Source organism: Danio rerio, chromosome 2 (assembly GCF_049306965.1).
Source record: "Danio rerio strain Tuebingen ecotype United States chromosome 2, GRCz12tu, whole genome shotgun sequence".
NCBI lineage: Eukaryota > Metazoa > Chordata > Actinopteri > Cypriniformes > Danionidae > Danio > Danio rerio.
In genome coordinates this window covers 43,594,693-43,614,424 of record NC_133177.1, presented here as the reverse complement: position 1 = coordinate 43,614,424, position 19,732 = coordinate 43,594,693, and the positions used below count along the sequence as shown (strand labels likewise).

At 33.7% G+C, this 19,732-nt stretch overlaps 1 protein-coding gene and 1 long non-coding RNA gene across 6 annotated transcripts in view; one reads left to right on the top strand and one right to left on the bottom strand.

Annotated features, from left to right (window-relative positions):
• Positions 1-12,304: 12,304 nt before the first annotated feature.
• LOC141378653 (uncharacterized) lies at positions 12,305-17,458 on the top strand. Its single transcript, XR_012393565.1, has 2 exons — positions 12,305-15,219; positions 15,456-17,458. It is a non-coding gene; the product is annotated as an uncharacterized lncRNA (long non-coding RNA).
• Positions 15,463-19,732, bottom strand: part of epha4b (eph receptor A4b) — a 248,000-nt gene continuing 243,730 nt past the window's right edge. For 4 of the 5 annotated variants that reach the window (XM_073920825.1, XM_073920799.1, XM_073920805.1 and 1 more), the window contains one exon: positions 15,463-17,994. In XM_073920825.1, the coding sequence (XP_073776926.1) occupies positions 17,895-17,994 (100 nt within the window). In that variant the 3' untranslated portion in view covers positions 15,463-17,894. 5 annotated transcript variants of the gene reach the window in all.

Below are 19,732 nucleotides of genomic sequence, written 5' to 3'. Positions count from 1 at the left end.
CTTGCGGTGAGGAACAAAATTTCACCAATTGACAAAAGCGAAGAGAAAAAAACTAGAGAGAAACCAGGATCTGGACATGACCATTTCTCCTCTTTACCTGTACAATAAGGTTTCATTAGTTAATGTATTTACTAACATGAACTAATCATGAACAAGACTAGCATTTATTAATCAACATGTATTAATGCATTAATAATATTTAAACTCATGCTTGTTAACATTAGTTGTACCGTGAGTTAACATGAACAAACAATGAACAGTACTTTTGTCAACCAACATGAACACACGCTGTAATAAATGTATTGTACTTTGTTCATGTTAGTAAATGCATTAACTAACACAACCCTATTGTAGTGTTACCGAGACTGTGAAGAAGTGACATTTTAAATGTAAAATTCTAGGTGAATAAACAAATTAAATATTTTATTTTAGATTATTTTATGAGAGTATATATTGTTCAAATATTAATTAATAAGCATAAATTGTTTTAATAGATTCTTAATTTTATTTTAAATGAAGCTTTAATGAATGTGTACTTTCTTTATATTTTTAGTAAATGATCACTAAAACGCTAACTTTTGAATAAAATGTGTTTAAAAAATCATTATTATTCCTAAACAAGCTTTGTTTAATTTTATTTCATGTTTTGATGCTTTTTATATCTTATTTTAAATTACATTTTCGTCAGGCAGTCGCAGGAGTCACCTAACTCAAATCTGCTTTGCACTGTGGCGCAAGGTCTAACAGGGTTGAGCTTATTCTCTTAATGAATTGTGTTTTGATAATAGAGCAATCAGAGTCTCATTTCCCATTCCCTTTAAGAGTCAGTTGTGCCATAGCGTATTTGCTATTTACATGGTGGACTTTGTCAGTGGAAAAACTGAATGCAAACAGTGTTAGCCTATACATAATTAATTTCGTTTGTTAAGCGCAAAGATTTGTTTTAAAAACTATTTCTAAATTCAGTTCTAATTTCCAGCAAACTAATAAATAAACAATAATAACAAAGTGTGTTCAAAAACTGAGTTATTTCCAAATAGGCAAATCTAAGCTAAGTTTTTGTATAATAATAATAATAATAACATAATACTAAAGCAAATTGTCTAGACTAAACTGAAAAAAGCCCCCCGAGATAAAGACAGCATGAAATAATAATAAATTTTGTCATATTTCAATCCTTTATCACTTTTTAATTTGTAAAGATATTTGTGTATTGCTGTACACCCTGTGTGTATAAAGCAAGGTTTAAGTGAGGTGCACAACTAACACCCTCTGCACTGGACTATAGACCTATACTTTGATCTGGTGTATTGAACAGTCTATTTTAGTTCCTCAAAATAGCAATGCGCCAGCAATGTGCTTTAACACGCCTCTTTTTTTTTTAAACCAGAACGCCTATTGGCACAAATATGAGCACAAATGCGTATGCTATTTAAACATCAGGGTGCAAAACGTCAAAATGACTCTTGTGCCAAGCTGAAACTAGCAAACAACAATTGCGTTGCGCCTTGCGTCGCGCCTTGTGTTGCATAATTTAATTAAAATACAATTAGTAAATAGACTTAAGCATTCATTTAGTTCAATTGTTAAAACAGACGAAAGATCATTTAAATGCAAGTGGTGTCATTAGCCGCAGGCTGGCGCAGAAATTCCATTGAAAAAAGTGGAGTAAAACTTATTTCCATATTTTAAAGACACGGCGCAGAAAAATATCATTGAATGCAGTGCTTCTTGTTTGGTCTGAAAACCATTTTATATCTCAGCCAGGCAGTGAAGATCGCTGTTTTTTAAAAGAAATCAGATCTTAAACGTATCGATTTTGTATGGGATGACAATTCACCGGAAGTCCTGGGCCAGCTGAGTCCATGTGCATATACCTCATTGTTATCACCTGCACACAAACACACACACACACAGTATATAAGTCACCTCCGCTCACTCTACCTTTGTCTTTCTGGAAAATCACACCCTAAGTTTCACCTGATCCCTTTTCCAGCGTTTCTCCTACTCCAGCTTCTCCTAGATTCCCTCCAGCGTTTCTCCTGTTCCAGCGTCCCAGTATTTTTTGTGTTTTTCATCTTCCTGGATTCTCGCAAAGTGTGTTGTGTGTCTGCAACAAACTGTTTAAAGTTTAAAACGATCTCTCTACGTTCTGTAGTTATGCTTCAGTATTGCATTTGGTATAAATCCTTGTTTATACTCACCTCTTGTGTCCAGTCCTCAGTGTGTCATGACAAGAGTATTTATTTATTTATTTTTTTAATGATGATTAAAATGATATCCCATAAATACAATTAATTTAAAAAATGTATTATACTTTTATATTTAACTATTATTTATATTTATTATTTAATTACATTTATTTTTTTCATGTATTTAAAATTTGAAAAATTATGTATTTATTTTATCAGTATTTTTTAAGTAACTTATTCATTAAAATTTGCTTACTTTGTACACAATAATATGTTAATTCCAGAATCAAAATTTTTAAATCCGATTTAAGTGTCCTTAAAAACAAAACCAAAAAAAATGTTAGCGCTACACAACATCATCATTCAAGGACCAAAAACAAGGGCATAATATGTAAATTATTTATGATTACATTTTAGTAGCTACAGGAAAGTCCCAACTGAAAAATGCACTCTTGAAGCATCCATTGTCTCCAAGTGAGGCTGATTTTCAGTTTTAATAAAGCTGCTCACAGTGGTCAAACTGTATATCATTGAAGGCCCTCATTGAACGTTTACAGTGCTGTTTGTGAGTAAAGCCCTGTCCCTGTAGATGTGTTTTGCAGAAGTGGATTATGATGACGGCCGGACTAATCTAGTTAAATGTGAAGATCCCCTTTGTTAGCTGAAATTCTCCCACTCTTCCCGTAGCTCATCCTCTACCACAGTCAAACAAAAGCTTAGCGAGAAGCCGGATCATATTAAACACAGAGGAATTTGTCACCGCACAATCCCACGTTCCCAGAGTGTCCCGAAACCACAGCAAAACCAGCTGTGCTTTTCTCTTCCAGCAAACAAACACGATTCAGTTTACAAAGAGGAGAGTAAACCGACATGTACTTCACATTTTCATGAAAAACAAGATCTGTTGAAGCAGTGTTAGTCATGTAAGTTCAGCTGTAAATAGACTTTTTGGTGTGGTAAAATCTAATACATTTACTGTCATCATTTCTTAATTGTAATATTAAATTTCAAGGATAACTAGATTTTACTAAGGAAAGTTTTAAATATTTGCACATATACTTCATGTAATAAATTAAGTAAGAAGAGATAAATATTAGAATTTGTTCACTTGTAATATTTGATGTTTTATAACTATGAATAAACCTAATAATAGTAAGTATATATTTTATCATATCAGTTTATCATACGGAGTGCGTCCGTCAGTGCTTAAACATGCATTCATTGATTCAGAGGTTGCATATGAAGGGTGATGATCGACGCACTGACTTAATGAATAGAAAGTGAATGCAGACAATATTATATTAATTTCAACATGCTTTCAAGATTAAAAATATGGGAGATAAATGGGATGATAGCAGGATAGAATGGTAAAATAAGGTAGAATCCCGGCAAAAAAAGGGAGGGTTGTCATTTGAAGTGAACAGGAAATTATTGTCAAACAACAGTTTTGTGAGATAACGCAAAACATCTTTGCGAGGGGACACAAAGACTTAAAAATATATATTTTCCTATCACTCAGTTTTTCTTTTTTCTCCCACCCATTTTTTTTTTCTCCCACAGTTTTTTATTTTCTTTCAACTAGTTTTTTTTTTTTTCCACCATCTTGTACATTACGGGTCTCCGTAAAAAAAACTAACTTGTAACTGCCAAAATTAACGTAATTTGATAAAAGCAATGTTCCTTGTGCTAGAAAAGCAATTAACTTTACTTGACTAATTGAAATAATTATTTAGATTGTTTAATAAACAATTAAAGGTAATCAATACATTTTAGTAATTTATTTAGAAGTGTTATAGGTTAGACATCACGTGGGTATTAAAAGATATTGACAAGTTAATTGTGCTTGTTATGAGTTTAGTCAAATTTTTTACAATTTTACTCATTTAAATTGCTAATAAGAAAATTTTATCAAGTAAATCTGAAGTATTTTTACAAATAACAACAAAAAAAGCACAACAGAACAAAACTACTATAAAACCAGTGAGAACCCTATCAACAAATGCAAGTTTGTTTACAAAAAGAAAATGAAACTATAATGTATTTAACATTTTATCTGAATTTTGAAGAAAAAAAAATTCGGTTTATAGGATGAAAAGCTGTGAGCTAGCATGACGAGCGAACTAGCATGCTATATTTGCGGATTTCATTACTGACCTTTTTGCAAGTCATTGTCATGTGAGGATTACACTTGTTGTGCTCAACGTTTTGTTTTCTCTTTAATGAAAGAAAAGGTCGAGAGTGTGTGGAGCTAACGCTAAATGTCACCACTAATCAACCTAGATTACTCCACAAATAAAAAATAAAAATAAAACCAACGAACCACAGCTGGAGTAAGAAAGAAGGAATCCAGAATAATTGTTGTGTTTTTGTAAAAAAGTGATTTTAAAATGTATTTTTGTTACTTTAATTAGAATTTTATTTACTTCATAGTTTAATACGTTTTTAATGGCATATTGGACTTTCTACAGCATACACAAAAAAGTGTAGAATTTGCTTTCAAATTAATTTTAGTTATAAATTGAAAGTAAATTTTTAAAACTAGTTAATAAAGGATTGGCAAGTAGAACATTAAATTGAATAAAGGTAAAATAAGTGAAACTGTATTTTGTATTTTAAAGAAAAGTGTTTATGGTATATGCAGTATGTGAAATGTGATGTAAAAATGTATCAATTAAATGCAATTGAATATATTACTTAATACTAGTGGAATAAAATAATACAAATACTATAATGATAATAACAATACAGTATTTAGTATTTTGATATCTTTATTCAAATAAAACTCATATCACTATAGTACCCTGACATTTGCGAAATGCTAACTGTGTATACAGTATTTCATTGTATTATTGTTACAAAACCCAATAGAGTTCTGTGTATTTCTACACTGAATGACCATTACGGTCAAACTGACTGCCTGCATTTCAGTGTCCACTACTTTCGCCCTGTGCCTTTAAATAAGTGTTCATCTGTTGCTTAGCAACTAACAAACCTTTCTGACAGCAAAAAAAAAAAAAAATACTTTTGACAAGGCTTTTCAAACTTAAAAAAAAACAACATTTCTACTGTTGTTAAAAAAAATTAAAAAAAGGGCTCTACTTTTCAAAGTGAGGTACATACCTTCACGGCAGGTCTAAAATTAGAGTAATAACTTCATAAAATATGATGATTTTTTGTTTAACAGAGATTTTTCCAACACATTTCTCAACATAATAATTTTAATACCTCATTTCTAATAACTGATTTATCTTTGCCATGATGACAGTAAATAATATTTTACTAGATATTTTTCAAGAGACAGCTTAAAGTGACATTCAAAGGCTTAACGTTAATTGGCAAGTTACTGCAATTAGGCAAATCATTGTATAACAATGGTTTTGTTTTGTAGATAATCCAAAAAATATAATGCTTAAGGCAGCTAATAATTGTGAACTTAAAATGGATAAAAAAAATAATAAAAATAACGGTTTTTATTTTAGCTGAAATAAAGACTTTATCCAGAAGAAAAAAAATATATATATAAGTATGTAACCCAATAAAACAGTAACATTTTTTCTCTAAAATGAAAAAAAATAAGGAACATTTTACTAGAAACATTATCTGTCTCTGAAATAAAAACAGTGAATAGAAAGTATTGGTCACACTTTATTTTGATGGTCTGTTTGTTAAATATAATTTACATTTCATCTACTTGCCAACTAATTCTCATTCCATTAAAAGTAGACTGTTAGGTTTGGGGTTTGGGGTTAGTGTAAGTTCACATGTACTTGCAAAGTTTCTTATAGTCAGTTAAATGTTTGGTGAAGGAGATTGGTCTAATACTCAAGTAGACCATCAAAATAAAGTGTTACTAAAGTATTTCATCCTAAAAAATTTCTAAAATGGACTGATGGTTGATTTCTGTGATTTGTTCTGTAAAGAAATATGTTGTTCATTTGGTTCTCTGATTTATATTTTTTTATTAAAAACACTTTACAAATTTCTAAACCCTGTCATTGTCCTTGTCCTGAGCCCAACTGAACCTACAGCTTTAATAGTTCTGATAAAAAAATACTTCAGAAATAGCAAGTTTAAGTGGTTATCATTTACATTAAATGATTAAAAACATGAAATTATAAATAGGTTCAAACACTACAAATATACAAATACATTTACAATTGTCCCCATGTTTCGGTCAGTCCTTTCAGATCTGCATTAAATTCAACATAAAATGCGTGCAATACACTTTTAAGGCTTTGACTCGGAAGTGACATCATTTGGTGGAGAAGCTGACAGTCATTAAGGATTCGTTCCATTATTAAATTGTACAATTTTATGCTAGTTTTTGTATGATTTTTTTATGAAGAAGACAAGCTTAAAAGTCAGGTCCTGTCACTTTTTTATAAGTGAAAAATGTTTCTGTTTCTGGTTGAGTGTCCTATAAACACCTTTAGCCACTAAATACTATCATAGTGTAAATTTAATGTCTCTAAATTCCCCCCACCCTGCAACAACAACAATCCAAAACACCCGTATTTACACTCCCATTTAACTTCACCTCTGCCCGTCTCTAAACTCATTTCCTTGTTTAACAAAAGTGAACGGCTAGATTTCCGGACAGTCTCTCCATCCTTGTCATGTGACCCAAATCCAATCCTCCTCCATCTTCCTCTGTCATGTTCGCCATATTAAGCAATCATATGACACCAGCGAGCAGGCCAGAAAGAATGAGCTCCTGTCACTTAAGACGCCGTGATGGATCACCCTGTGATAATGTGTCATTTTACCAAGCCACAAATTAGACCTCCGTCCATATATTAGCAGATGCGAACAATCGGCCACAGAAGGACAAATCGATTCATTCCGAAATACACATCGACATAATCTGAAAAGGTTATACGGTGTGGCGAAGAAGGCTCGAAAGGCCAAACTATGACGGATGGGCTTGTCGGACGCGTGCGTAAACCCAAACAGCACACCGATTCACAAGCAAAACGCACTAAGAGAACAAATTCACTTTTACTCACTCTCTCAGTAACACACACACACACACAACACACACACAACACATGCAGCAGATCCCGGGGGTGTTTGCTGTAATTACCCCTCTCAGTCATGCTGTCAGATGAGGGTTTAGGTGTCTCTTAATGTGAGTGCAGAAGGCATTAAAAGAACACAGGAGCTCCAGTCTGGATGCAGTCATATAGATCCACTCAGACCTCCGGAGGCTTGAGAGAGCGGCGCTGGAAAACTGACCCCTGGCCCCTTTAAAAATGGCCCTGAATGAATGCCCCCCCCACACACACACATACACACACTTTACTATGATGCGTAAAATAAACACTCTATGGCTGCTGGCGATGCCTTCTTTGCTTAACAAGAACACTTTCCACTAGAGCTGCAGGATGAATCTGCCTATTTCTGTGTAGCAAACACTCAAATCTTTAAACTGTTGATGCCATTTGTTCTTAACTTGCAATCGGTCAAAAAAGACAACATAGGCTCATTCGGAAAACGTAGCCCTATATCCATTTCTGGAGATTGCAAATTATGTAGCCAGAAGTATGTATGGCTTTATTTAGTTTTTAAAATAAATTTCATGGGGCGGTATGATGCCGCTCCTTTTTGTGATAGCAGCTTATCTTCGTGTGGACTGCTTTCCCGCTGTTATCAGTTTGCCCAGTAGCTCACCATGTATGTCAGAGGATTTGAGACACAGAGAAGAGTTGACCACGATGATGGGGTTTCAGTCCAGTGAAAAACAATTACAGAATGTGGGTAAGACAAAAACAGAAGCTAAAAAAAATTAATTAAACAAGTGAATAACAGGGTGAGAATGTGGTAAAATCTGAAAACGTGATAAAAATCAGGCAAGGCTTTTCTTTTTCTGAATTACTTTTGAAAACACTATTGGTTGGGTTTAGGGAAGGAGGATGGTGGGTCAGTTGATCTGTCAGTCAGTTCACAACAGCCTCTGGTGGATTTACACGAGAAGGGCAGGTGTGAATGGTGAATGGACATACTTTGTGCTCTCCAGAAATGTATATAGCGGTACGTTTTCAGAATGAGCCTGGGTTGAAAAAAAATTTCTTTTTTTTTTTTTTTTTTTTATTTAGACAATACGATAAAAAAAAGAAAGTTTTTCTTCAGAAGAGTTCTGTCATCATTTTCTCACCCTTTACTGGTTCTTTGTGAGTTTCTTTTTTTCTGTTAAACTAAAAAAAAAAAAAAAAAATGAAGAAAGCTGGAATTCTGTAACCATTGACTTCAATGGTATTTATTTGTCCTAGTATTTTTATTTGGTTACAGGTTCTCAGCTTTCTTTTGAATTTTTTTTTTTTTTATCTTTTGTGTTCAACAGAAGAAGGAACATTGTACTGGTTTGAAACAAGTAAAGGGTAAGTAAATAATGACAAGATTTTCATTTTTGTTTGAACTTTCCCTTTTAACTCTTCCAAAGAAAGGCGGTTTTATTTTGTTGGCTAAAATATATAAACAACTTTCAGTTGACACTTTTTTTGACCAATTGCAATTAATGAGTAAATAATGAGTGCAGTTAATTTTTTTTTTTTTTGGTTTAACCACCCCTTTAAGAGCACAATATTTTGAGGATTAACTCTGACTAGCCACTTTAAAAAAATTTTCATCGATTACCTACTGAATAAACCACTGATATACAATAATTTGCCTAATTAATCTAGCTTGCCTAATTAACCTAGTTAAACCTAATGTCACTTTAAGCTGAATACTAGTATGGATACTAGTGTCTTGAAAAATATCTAGTAAATATTATTTACTGTCATCATGGCAAACTTTAAATATATCAGTTTTAGAAATGAGGTATTAAAACTATTATGTTTAGAAATATCAAAGAAATTGGTGATAACATTATACAGTGGGGGCTAATGATTCAGGGAGGCTAATAATTCTGACTTTAACTGTACAGTTTATTGGACATTATAATATGTTGTAGCAAATAAAATGTCATCAAAAACTTATAATTTACTTATCGTGTTATCTATTCAGTGATATACTAAATCTAAAAAAGAAATAAATAAATCCTGATTCTCAGTTTATGCAGACTCACGCTGTTTTTCTGCCCACATTAGTGATTTGTCTCCTCTATAAACGCTGTGTTTATCATTATGTAATGGAAACACAAAAGCCCATGTAATACTCATTAAATGGAGAAAGTACCTTCATTTTTCCTGTTCTCAGCACTGCGGAAGAGAGGCTTGTTTTGACACGTAACAAGTCTGCTACGGATACTAAAAAAATGATTTGTGTACTGCTTGAACTTGCGTAACACAATATGATTTGTTTGAAATACAGTGGGTAATGTTCATCCGTACTGTCTTGCCTGCTGATTGTATTATTGTGGCCCTACAGGCTGCCCATAAATCTGTCCGCCTGCCATACTAATGATGGCTGAAAAATGACTCTGAGTTCCATATACTGTAGAGAGAGTGTGTGTATGTGTGTGTGTATGCACAGCAAGACAAAGGAGAGAAAGAGAGAGTGGGGATTGGTTGTAATGACTATAACATAGAGTGAGAAGAGAGACAGGAGGGCTTTTAAACACTGACCTTTTCTGACCCCCCAATCCCCCCTCTCCTCTCTCTCTCTCTCTCTCTCTCTCTCTCTCTCTCTCTCTCTCTCTCTCTCTCTCGAACATGTGACACAGCTTGCAAGTCAGAACAGCACTGTTTTGCTTAATATAAATGTGTTCGTAAAGCAAAAATGTTAACTTTTTGCACTTACAGCCTTGTAATATTTTTAATTTACAGTTGAAGCCAGAATTATTACCCCCCCCCCCTTAATTGTTATCCCCCATTTATTTTTTCCCCAATTTCTGTTTAACAGTTTTTTTAACACATTTCTAAACATAATAGTTTTAATAACTCATTTCTAATAACTTTTTATGTATTTATTATCTTTGCCATGATGACAGTAAATAATATTTTACTAGATATTTTTCAAGACACTTCTAAACAGCCTAAAGTGGCAGGTAAGGGTAATTAGGCAAGTCATTGTATAATGATGGTATATTCTGTAGACTATTGTAAAAAAAATCTATAGCTTAAAGATAATTTTGACCTTAAATTGGTTTTAAAAAATGAAAACTGCTTTTATTCTAGCCGAAATAAAACAAATAAGACTTTCCTCAGAAGAAAAAATATTATCAGACATACTGTGAAAAAATCCTTGCTTTGTTAAACACCATTTAGGAAATATTCAAAAAAAGAAACAAAAATCACAGAAGACACTACAGCATCATAAAAAGTCTGACCCTTCTTATACACCTGAATTGTATTTTCAGACCAATTGAGCTTGTTATTCAGATACACATCCTAGGTACCTGGATGAAGCAATCTCAATTGCTGACTGCTGGCACCGCTTGTTGTGGATGTGGCAATCAAAGGCACCGCTTGTTGTGGATGTCTGTTAAAATCAACAATCATTTATTTGGTCTTATTAGTATTTAATTTATGACAATTTGTTACAGCAAAACTTTTTAAAAGCAACCTATACTCACTCTCATCATGATCCTTTATATAACCGACAATTGCAGAGTCATGAGAAAACTTCTGACAATTTTTGGAGCTGTATTGAAAATCTGACGTATAAGATGTAAATAAATTTGAAGCTAAAACTGTTCCCTGAGGAACACCGGTGCTACTCATTATAACCCTGTGACATACAGCCAGAAGAAAAAAAAATATTATCAGGCATACTGTGAAAATACTGTGAACATAATTTTGGAAATATTTAAAAAATAAAAATAAATAAAAGGGGCGCTAATATATCTGATTTCAACTGTATATGTACTGTATGTAGTTTAATTTTTTTTTTTTTTTTTTGGTTTATTCTATGCTTAGGCTGGAACAGTAAGATTTAAGGAGAAAAAAAAGTAAAATGATTTATTGCAATAATCCTTTATTTTACTTAAAAGCCAAAAAAGTACAATAGTTTCTGTATTGTTTAAAAAAATACCACTGAAATCTCACAGCTGCTGGTAGCCTATATGTACAAACTGGGGAACACTTAATTATGATGTAAACATACATGTGAAGTTAATAAACATATTATGTGTACTTCAGTTGACATAAATAAACCATCTTAATTATCTCAGTGCTGAAAAAAGTGTGAGACGGTAGTCTGTAACGTGGATTGAGTGCTTTTATAAGATAACAAAAGCCCGCATCTCCAATTACCAAAAAACGCTACAAATCTTTAGCAATAAACACCCCTACTGCCTTTTTTATTTTTATGTGTGTCTCAGAACCAGTTGGGTATGTTTGCTGGAAGGATTCTGCGAGGGATTGTTGTTTTTTGGAGGACTTTATTACGTTCTCTGCTATCCTGCCTTCAGACAGGTTGTTCGCCATTTTTTTTTTTATTGGCATTATACTCAATGGCAAAACTGCAATCTCCTCACACCTCAGATTTGAAAGACGCCGATGCTTTCTAGTTCTGTTGCCTGACTTCACCGCCGCTCACCATGTTAAAGTGTGGAATGATGGTTAAGTGCCCCCTAACTTTAGAGCATTTTGCATTCAATTTTGATTAAATATTTACTCACAGGTGGAGTTTCCTCATCTCATCTTGTAGATTACAGACACAACAGTCAATTCATGCTATAAAACGCACATAAAATGTTTAAACGTAAAACTTATAAAGAAAAATCATATCCTGAATTGTGGCATCCTTATATTTATATACGTGATTAATCACCTCAAGTGACGAAATTGTCATTTGTGTCATTACATTTGTGGTGCCATGACCCGGATGGTTATAAAACATTCAGATGTTTGTAGTATAAATGCATGCTGCTGGAAATGTTAAGATCAACTTTTCTATTTTGACAAAATTAGCACACATGACACTTACTTTAGAGGATTAGTATCTACCTTAGCACATTGTGTGTATGCTTTACTTTTTTCTGTCTTTGCAGCTGACCCAAAGCACAAGAAATAAAAGCAATCTGATGCATAAATTGTGCAAATGTAATAGTTCATATGCCACAACATCAGATTGGGAAAAAGTTTCTGTATAAACCCATTTGTGTCCCATAATATCTGTGTGTATGATGTAATAAGCATTAAGAGAAGGAAAAGACATGCCACAGCTTCAGGTGAGAAATTAAAAATATTAGCATTTATTACAGCGACATGAAGAACCTCAATGCGTACACCCTTGTTTTTTGGCGAGCTCATAGAAACCTGCAGTGTGTGGAGAAATGGGCACAAAGCTTACAAAAGAACAGAGATCATTCACATGTACAGAGCTGGGCCAGAACAAAAAGACAACAACTCCATAGACAATTCATAAGCAAGATTCATCTATCATCTTCTATCATATTAACAACGATCCACATATCCTGCCACTAACACTGTTTAGTCACACAATCACCTGCTTTGAGTCATTCGGTGAGCAGATTGGTAGATTTCTTAGCTTGTAATACTGGAAAAGTTGCTTATGTTTTATTAATGGGTCTTAATAATTTGAATCAGGATATTTTACCAGCATAATAGTTTTATAGATTGGAATAGATTACATTTTGGATTCAAAGATGAGCATAAAAATGGATGAGTTGCTGGATTCTTGCAATTATTTTACATATTGAAATCTTAGGTCGTGTACAAAGTTCATTGCCAAATCTCAGGGTAGAACAAATGTATTCATATGAATCTATAAAGCACTGGTTTAAGGAAGTTTTTTTTTTTTTCGGTTGTTGAATATGTATGGTTAAAACTTAAGAAAAGTGCAATAGCTAGTAGCAACCCATGTATTTAGGTGTGATTCACATTTTTTAAAGGGTGGTTTAGTTAGGAAATGGCACCATTTTAAACATGGTACACAAAGCAAGTTTCAAAACCCTTTCCGTAAGTTGTCCAGTTATGCATAATCTAATGACAGATGATGATGATGATGATGATGATTTTTTTTTTTCTGACTGATGGAGCTGTAGTTGTGTGTGCTTGGTTAAACCCACATGGAATCTGCAGAAACGAAATTCTGGAATACAGTATATGTGCATCTTTTTATCTCTGAACATTTTCTTCACAGAAAATATAAAATCTTATGAAGTTATAAACCTAACATCACACAATTGTAACTTCTTTTCTCAAGACTGCATTCCTAAGTTTACATCACATAATTCTGAGATTTCCCCCCCTTCAAATTGTGAGAAAAACACTGAACTGTGTGATAATACCCCTGAACCCAATGTTTTGCTGTAAGCTTGAGCTACAAGCTTACAATTTATAGTTTACATTTTTTTCCTTGAATTGTTAAAGACACTGAACTGTGTGTGTGATAATAACTGTTTGATAATACCTCTGAATGCTATGGTATTTTTGATTTTTTTGTTAGAACCTTGAGTTATAAGCTTACAATTCAAAGTTGTGAGGAAAAAAAAAAAGAATTTCAAGATAAATCTTAGAACCACGAGGAATTAAATGAGACTTGCAAGAAAGCCTAAAAACTTGCACTTAAAATGTAAACTCTTGAGAGTAAATTCTGAGAATATAAATCATAATCATTAATATTTTTTGATCTTTCAATTCTAGATTTATATCTCACTACTCTAATTTTGAAATCTTGTAATTATCAGAAAAAAAAGTTAGAATACTTGCAATAAATAAATTTATTTTTGTCAAAAACGCATTAAACACAGTTATGAAATGTAAACTCAGAAATCTGAAGAAAAGAAAGTATTATTTTTCATAATTCATGTCTTAAAATTTTGACATTTTCTCAGAGATAAAAAGTCACAATTACTTTTTCCTTACGCAGAAATGGGTTTCTACATATTTCCAGCATATTCTAATACTTTTAGCAAAATTGATAGTAGTTTTCCCCACAAAACCAGTGCAAAAAATGTGAAAAATGAAATCCTACATTTATCTTGTGTCTTGTGATTTGTTATAGTCCAATCCTCAAAACAAATCATGACATAAAACAAGACTAACTTTGAAATGACATCAGGGAATTCTTATTTGAATACTGACCATCCGTTCCTGTATTTATGCCTCATATATATTTAAAATTAAACAGGTAGACTTCTACTTTACAGAACGACCCCACTAGTACAAAAATATACAGTGCAGCAAATTAATCTCAGTAAAGTTAGCATACGGAATTAATTGAGTTCAGCCCAATAAATCTGTGAAAACCGATTGGATGCGTCTCCATAAACGGCATACTAAAACAACCGTAAACATGTTGAGCCTCGCTTTAATATGGAGCTCCAGCTTCTCAGTGACGCAATGATAAATACTATATACATTATACTTCATGATATTGTTTCTAAAGGGGAGGACGAGAAAAAAGAGAGAGAACTGCACAGTTAATAAGGCATCTAAAATCAAGCAGCTAAGGACACCACTTGAGTGAAAAAACTGCAGTCACTGTCACCTGTCAATCATAGACGAAGCTTAGTATCCATGCTACATTCCAGAGATGAGTTATTATGGTGAAATCGCCACCACACGCCCGCGTCCGACCTCCTCTTCATACTAAAGAAAAGTACATCATTACAAACATTCTAGCTTTTCTCCTGTTTTTGCGCTTTTGTCGTCTTTTTTTTTTTTAATCAACACTGTACATTTTATACACTATAGTACAATAGTATGTCGTCACGCACTACGAGCGTCAACGTAAGCGGTGCACATGAACGTCATAATGAGCTTTCAAAGTGGTTTACATTGCGGCGAATGGACGGAGATGTTTCTGTTTTGATCTAAGGCAAGACACTGAAGGTGAAAAGTGAAGAAAGTGTACTTTGTGAAGGTAGTCTACTCGAGTATGGTGCAACACATATCCTTTTTTTATTATTAATAAAGTTAAATGTTTTAGAGCCTAGAATATGTAATGACCTTAGTGTCATCCCAATTTACTTGAAAAATATGTGTGTCGTTGCTTTATTCTGTATGCCAAATTATTTGTTTCCTTGGGAACTACCCTAGCCATGGACACCTCTTGAGTGGATCTGGACTATTGAAGAATTGAAAACAAAGGTTTCCTGAGTTATTTGCCATTTTTTGTGTGTGTGTTAAATCTCTTTAACGCAATTTCTTTGTATGTAAGCTGCCAGTTTGGATGTGCTAGCTCTCTCCAACCCTCACATAGTCACCCACTAAAGTTAAGCAGGACTGCGCATCCAGAGAAAGCTAGGTTGCTGTCGGAAGTGGTGTTAGTGAGGCCAGAAGGGGTGCTTAACCTGCGGTCTGTGTGGGTCCTAACACCCCAGCAGAGTGAAGGGGACTCTATACTGTTCAGTGAGCGCTGTCTTTTGAATGAGACTTTTTCCATCACGGCCTCCAAACTATCCCCATATCACAAATGGCTTCATCACTTTGTCTCCTCCACCAATCAGTTGGTGTGTAGTGTGCGGTCTGGCACAATATGGCTGCCATCGCGCTATGCAGGTGGATGCTGCACACCGGTGGTGGATGATGAGAATCCCCCTAATGTGTAAAGCGCTTTGAGTGTTCAGAAAAGATATATAAATGTAATGAATTATTAAATATTATTCATATTTTTATAGATTGTACCAGCTTTTAACCAGGTTTTATAAGACGACAGAGTACACTCAGCCTTGAATAAGAAACTGATTGTTTTTTGTGTGTGTGTGTATTCTATTTCTGAGTGGATCATTTCACAGGCTGGGCTCACCTCTCAACAGTCTGACATTTCTTTGTTTGAGATATTGAGACATCATTCAAAATGTTCTTAGTCTATCTGTGTTTTAACCAATCAGGTTGAAACATCTATATGTATGACATGGGTAATAACATTATGTGAGAGATTTGTTTTTTTTAAGATTGTGATCAGAGCATCTACAAATTCTTTGTGATTGTTGAAGCTAGCTTCTGCTGATGAAACTGCAAACTATCTTCAGTAAACTTTCTTTTAATTGAATCTCTGACTCCGGCTCTTCTACATCTGTTAGTCTGGTCATTTTTGGATTAAAACTGTTGGTCCCCCTGCATTAAGGTACATACAAATAGTTAACTAATAGTTATGACTGAACTTCCCCTGGCGATTGATTGGATTGTTTTCATAGTTGTTATATTTACAGAGATAATTCACCCAAAAATGGAAGATTTCCTCACAATTTACTCATACTCAAGTGATTCTAAACTGTTATGAATTTCTTTTGTGTTCTTCTGTTGAACGCAAAATAAGATATTCTGAATTTTTTTGAAAATAAATCAGCGATTAGTAGGAACAAAAATATGTCAATGTCAATGTGTCGAACCCAGATAACATTCCTCAATATATCTTTCTTTGTGTTCAACACAACACAGCATTTTCATTTTTCCGTAAACTGTATCTTTAAATATGCAAATGAGACATTCAATTCAAAATGCACAATGTTTGTGTACTTCTATTCAGAAAAATCTGAACATTATTTTTACAGGTTCATTTTCTGACACCTGCGAGTATATTTTGGTCCCACTTTATATTAAGTGGCGTTATACAAATTAATCATTTGTTACAATGTACTTACTGTGTAAACTACATTGTACTTATGACTGATTAAATACCTGCATGTAACTACATGTGTAATTCATTTCTGTAAATACATATTTAATTAAGCTGTTGACGATCTCTTACACCTTAACCCACCCTTAAACCTACCCATACCACCAAACATGTACAACACCTCAAGAGCACCAGAAGTGATCTGCAACACATTATAAACACAGTAAGTACATAGTATTTGTTTTTAATGGAATAAAATAGTAGTTAAGGCCACTTAATATAAAGTATGACATACATTTATTCATTTTTTTATGCAGGGGATTTTAGGGGATTTCATTTGGAAACTACCATGGACAGCCATAGTTTTTTTTTTTTTTTTTGCTAAATAAATTGTCTATAATCAGGCAAAATATGTTTGAACATATCCCTTGGTTTAAAAACATTCAGAAAACTTTGAACTTTGGTGTTTGTAAGATCTGCTGAGGTGAAGTTTTATAACAAAGTGCTAATTTCAACAAAATTGCATTAAAAAAAAAAAACAAAACATATATTTTAAGAATCTGTAAATCTACAGAAACAAATTAATAATGTGTGATTCTGCTTGTTTTCTTAGCATTAGATAAAAACCCATGTATTTGCCTGCAGTGTCTTGCCTTAAGACGCGTCTGGAAGTGTGTTCAAGAAATCAAACATTACTTCACACACTTCTACTGTTTCAGTACCTGCTTGCATTAGCAACACCGCAATAAGTGAACAGCAGCCATTTACAGTATGTCCTCGGCCATCTTTGCTGGTGAAATGCGAACTTCCGTCACCCTTTCACCAAAATATTGGATTCTGCAAGTTGAATCCATTTGGCGCTCAAGCATTTATGACAAAATAAATATACTATAAACATCTTCTGTCATTTAACTGTGGCTTATAGTGGATGTAGAAGGACAGACTGATACCCCAAACATGGACTTGAGAAAACAAAACAACCCTCCTTTTTCTATGAATAACAGTCCGACCTCTGATATGCATGAATGAAACGCAAACTGTGAATTACTGTTCCTTCTTTTCTGATTTTTTGTGTGTTTTCCTCTCCTAGGAAGCTCTGATGTGCATGGACAGAAGCTGAGAAAGGGTCGTATGCGGAAACATCCAGGGTTTGAGGTGTGTGGTGAAGCTGCTGATAGGGACCGTGGTGGGAGCAGTTGTTAACTCTCAGTCTGTTTGCTCTCAGGCTTGTTATACCTGCACGTGTGTCCCCTGTGCGTGCAAACTCTGGACGGCGGAGAGAATCTTCTTTTGGTGGCCCACCAGAGTCACGTCCATCTTGCTCAACTCGCTGTAAAAGGAGAGACAGGAAAAGTGTTTTAGGAAATTATGTAATATTAGATTGCAGATTGATTTGCTGTGCAGTTACAGAAGCAACAATCAAGGAGCAATATGTCGTGCCATGAGTCTTTTGTCATGTTTTTAAGTAATCAGCTAATGAAGTTGCGGTCACACTAGAGTTTGAGCATGCAAAAATCTGACTTACGGCCCTGCGAAAAGGGGCCGGATTAGACGGTTAAAACCGAGCGATTGCTCCACATTTTACATTTCTGTACAGAGAGGTCATGTTTTGACCTTCTATTGGTCTCAAGCAATCGCATGATGTGATTTCACTGGTCAGAGTTCAACAAGCTTGAACTTTGCAACACAGCAACATGCAAAAGTTTTCATTCAAGCTTGAGTTTCCAGTCTGCCACATTTGCATGCGTATAAATGAAAGTCTATGGGTCAAAAGGTGGTGTGACCGCGGCCTAAGTCTCTAATAAGCAACAAACTAATAAGCTCTAACTAAAAAGTAGCCGATTTTTCATCTTAATGTGAAGCGAATCATTTCAAAGTTTGAAAAAATTGTAGAAAATAAGAGTGGCCGACTGTGGTTTTGATTACCTAGTATCCAATAGTAAACAAAGAAAGCATAATGGAGACATCTAATAAATCGCTATGTAAGAGTTTTTTCAGCAAATTCATTTTAATCACCCATTATTCACATTAACACATTTTCCAGAAAGCGTAATTGTTTTTTTTTTTTTTTTTTTTTTTTTTTTTTACGAATTACGGGATTTTTATTAAGATATTTTAAATGGAGTTTCCATATACAGTGCTCAGCATATGTACACCCTGCTTTGAAAACGAATACTTGTATCGATTTCTCAGTGAACTTAGGCAATGTATTTTGGTGCATTTGAACAAAACAGATATATTTATTAAAATAATATTTTAGTCACCAAACATATTTAGAAATTGAAAGATAATACAATTAAATTCAAGCACATTTCAACTAAATGTTTACATTTTTTGCTTCTGTTGATTTTTCCTCTTTTTTTAAATTTGTATTAAATATTTATTTATGTAGCATAAATTTGGCTGTATTCGTTTTTGGACCATTATTATATGTTATTTTGTTAGATAAGCTCCAGATTTGGCTTCAGTACTGACTAATTCAATGTATATGCACAAATATAATATTGTAAAGCTTACTATTAAAAATATTAATTTAAAAGATAGATTTGTTAGCGGTGTAGTTATATATGCTAAGCACTGTTTACCATGTGCAAAAATACTTCAAAATACGCAATTGAGTGCCAGAAACTCAGCTAGTTAGTCAGTAATCAGAACCCATTTAAAATACTGTAAACCTAAAAGCCTGGGGGATCAGAGTGAGAGCTCCGACTTGGCCCCACCCTGATCTAATACAAATACATTTATTTGTATTTTTCTCAAAAAGAACAAGATAGCTCAAAGCAAGCAAGCTAAGACAATGAATTGTAATTAATGTGGATACAATGTCATTAACATTTATGTCCTTATTTGTTTATGCAAAGCGGTTTGATGTAAATGGCAAAATGAAAAATGCAAGTGATTCAAAGAGATCATTAGGCGAGATGTATTTAAAGTTTCACACATCATCCATAATAAAAAAGGCAATGAAAAGAAGAGGCTGTCTACTAAGTGATTTGATCAAAAGGCATATCAAATGCAAGTATTGTGTCTGCTTTGCAAAATCAACAATCTACATCCAAATTACTTTG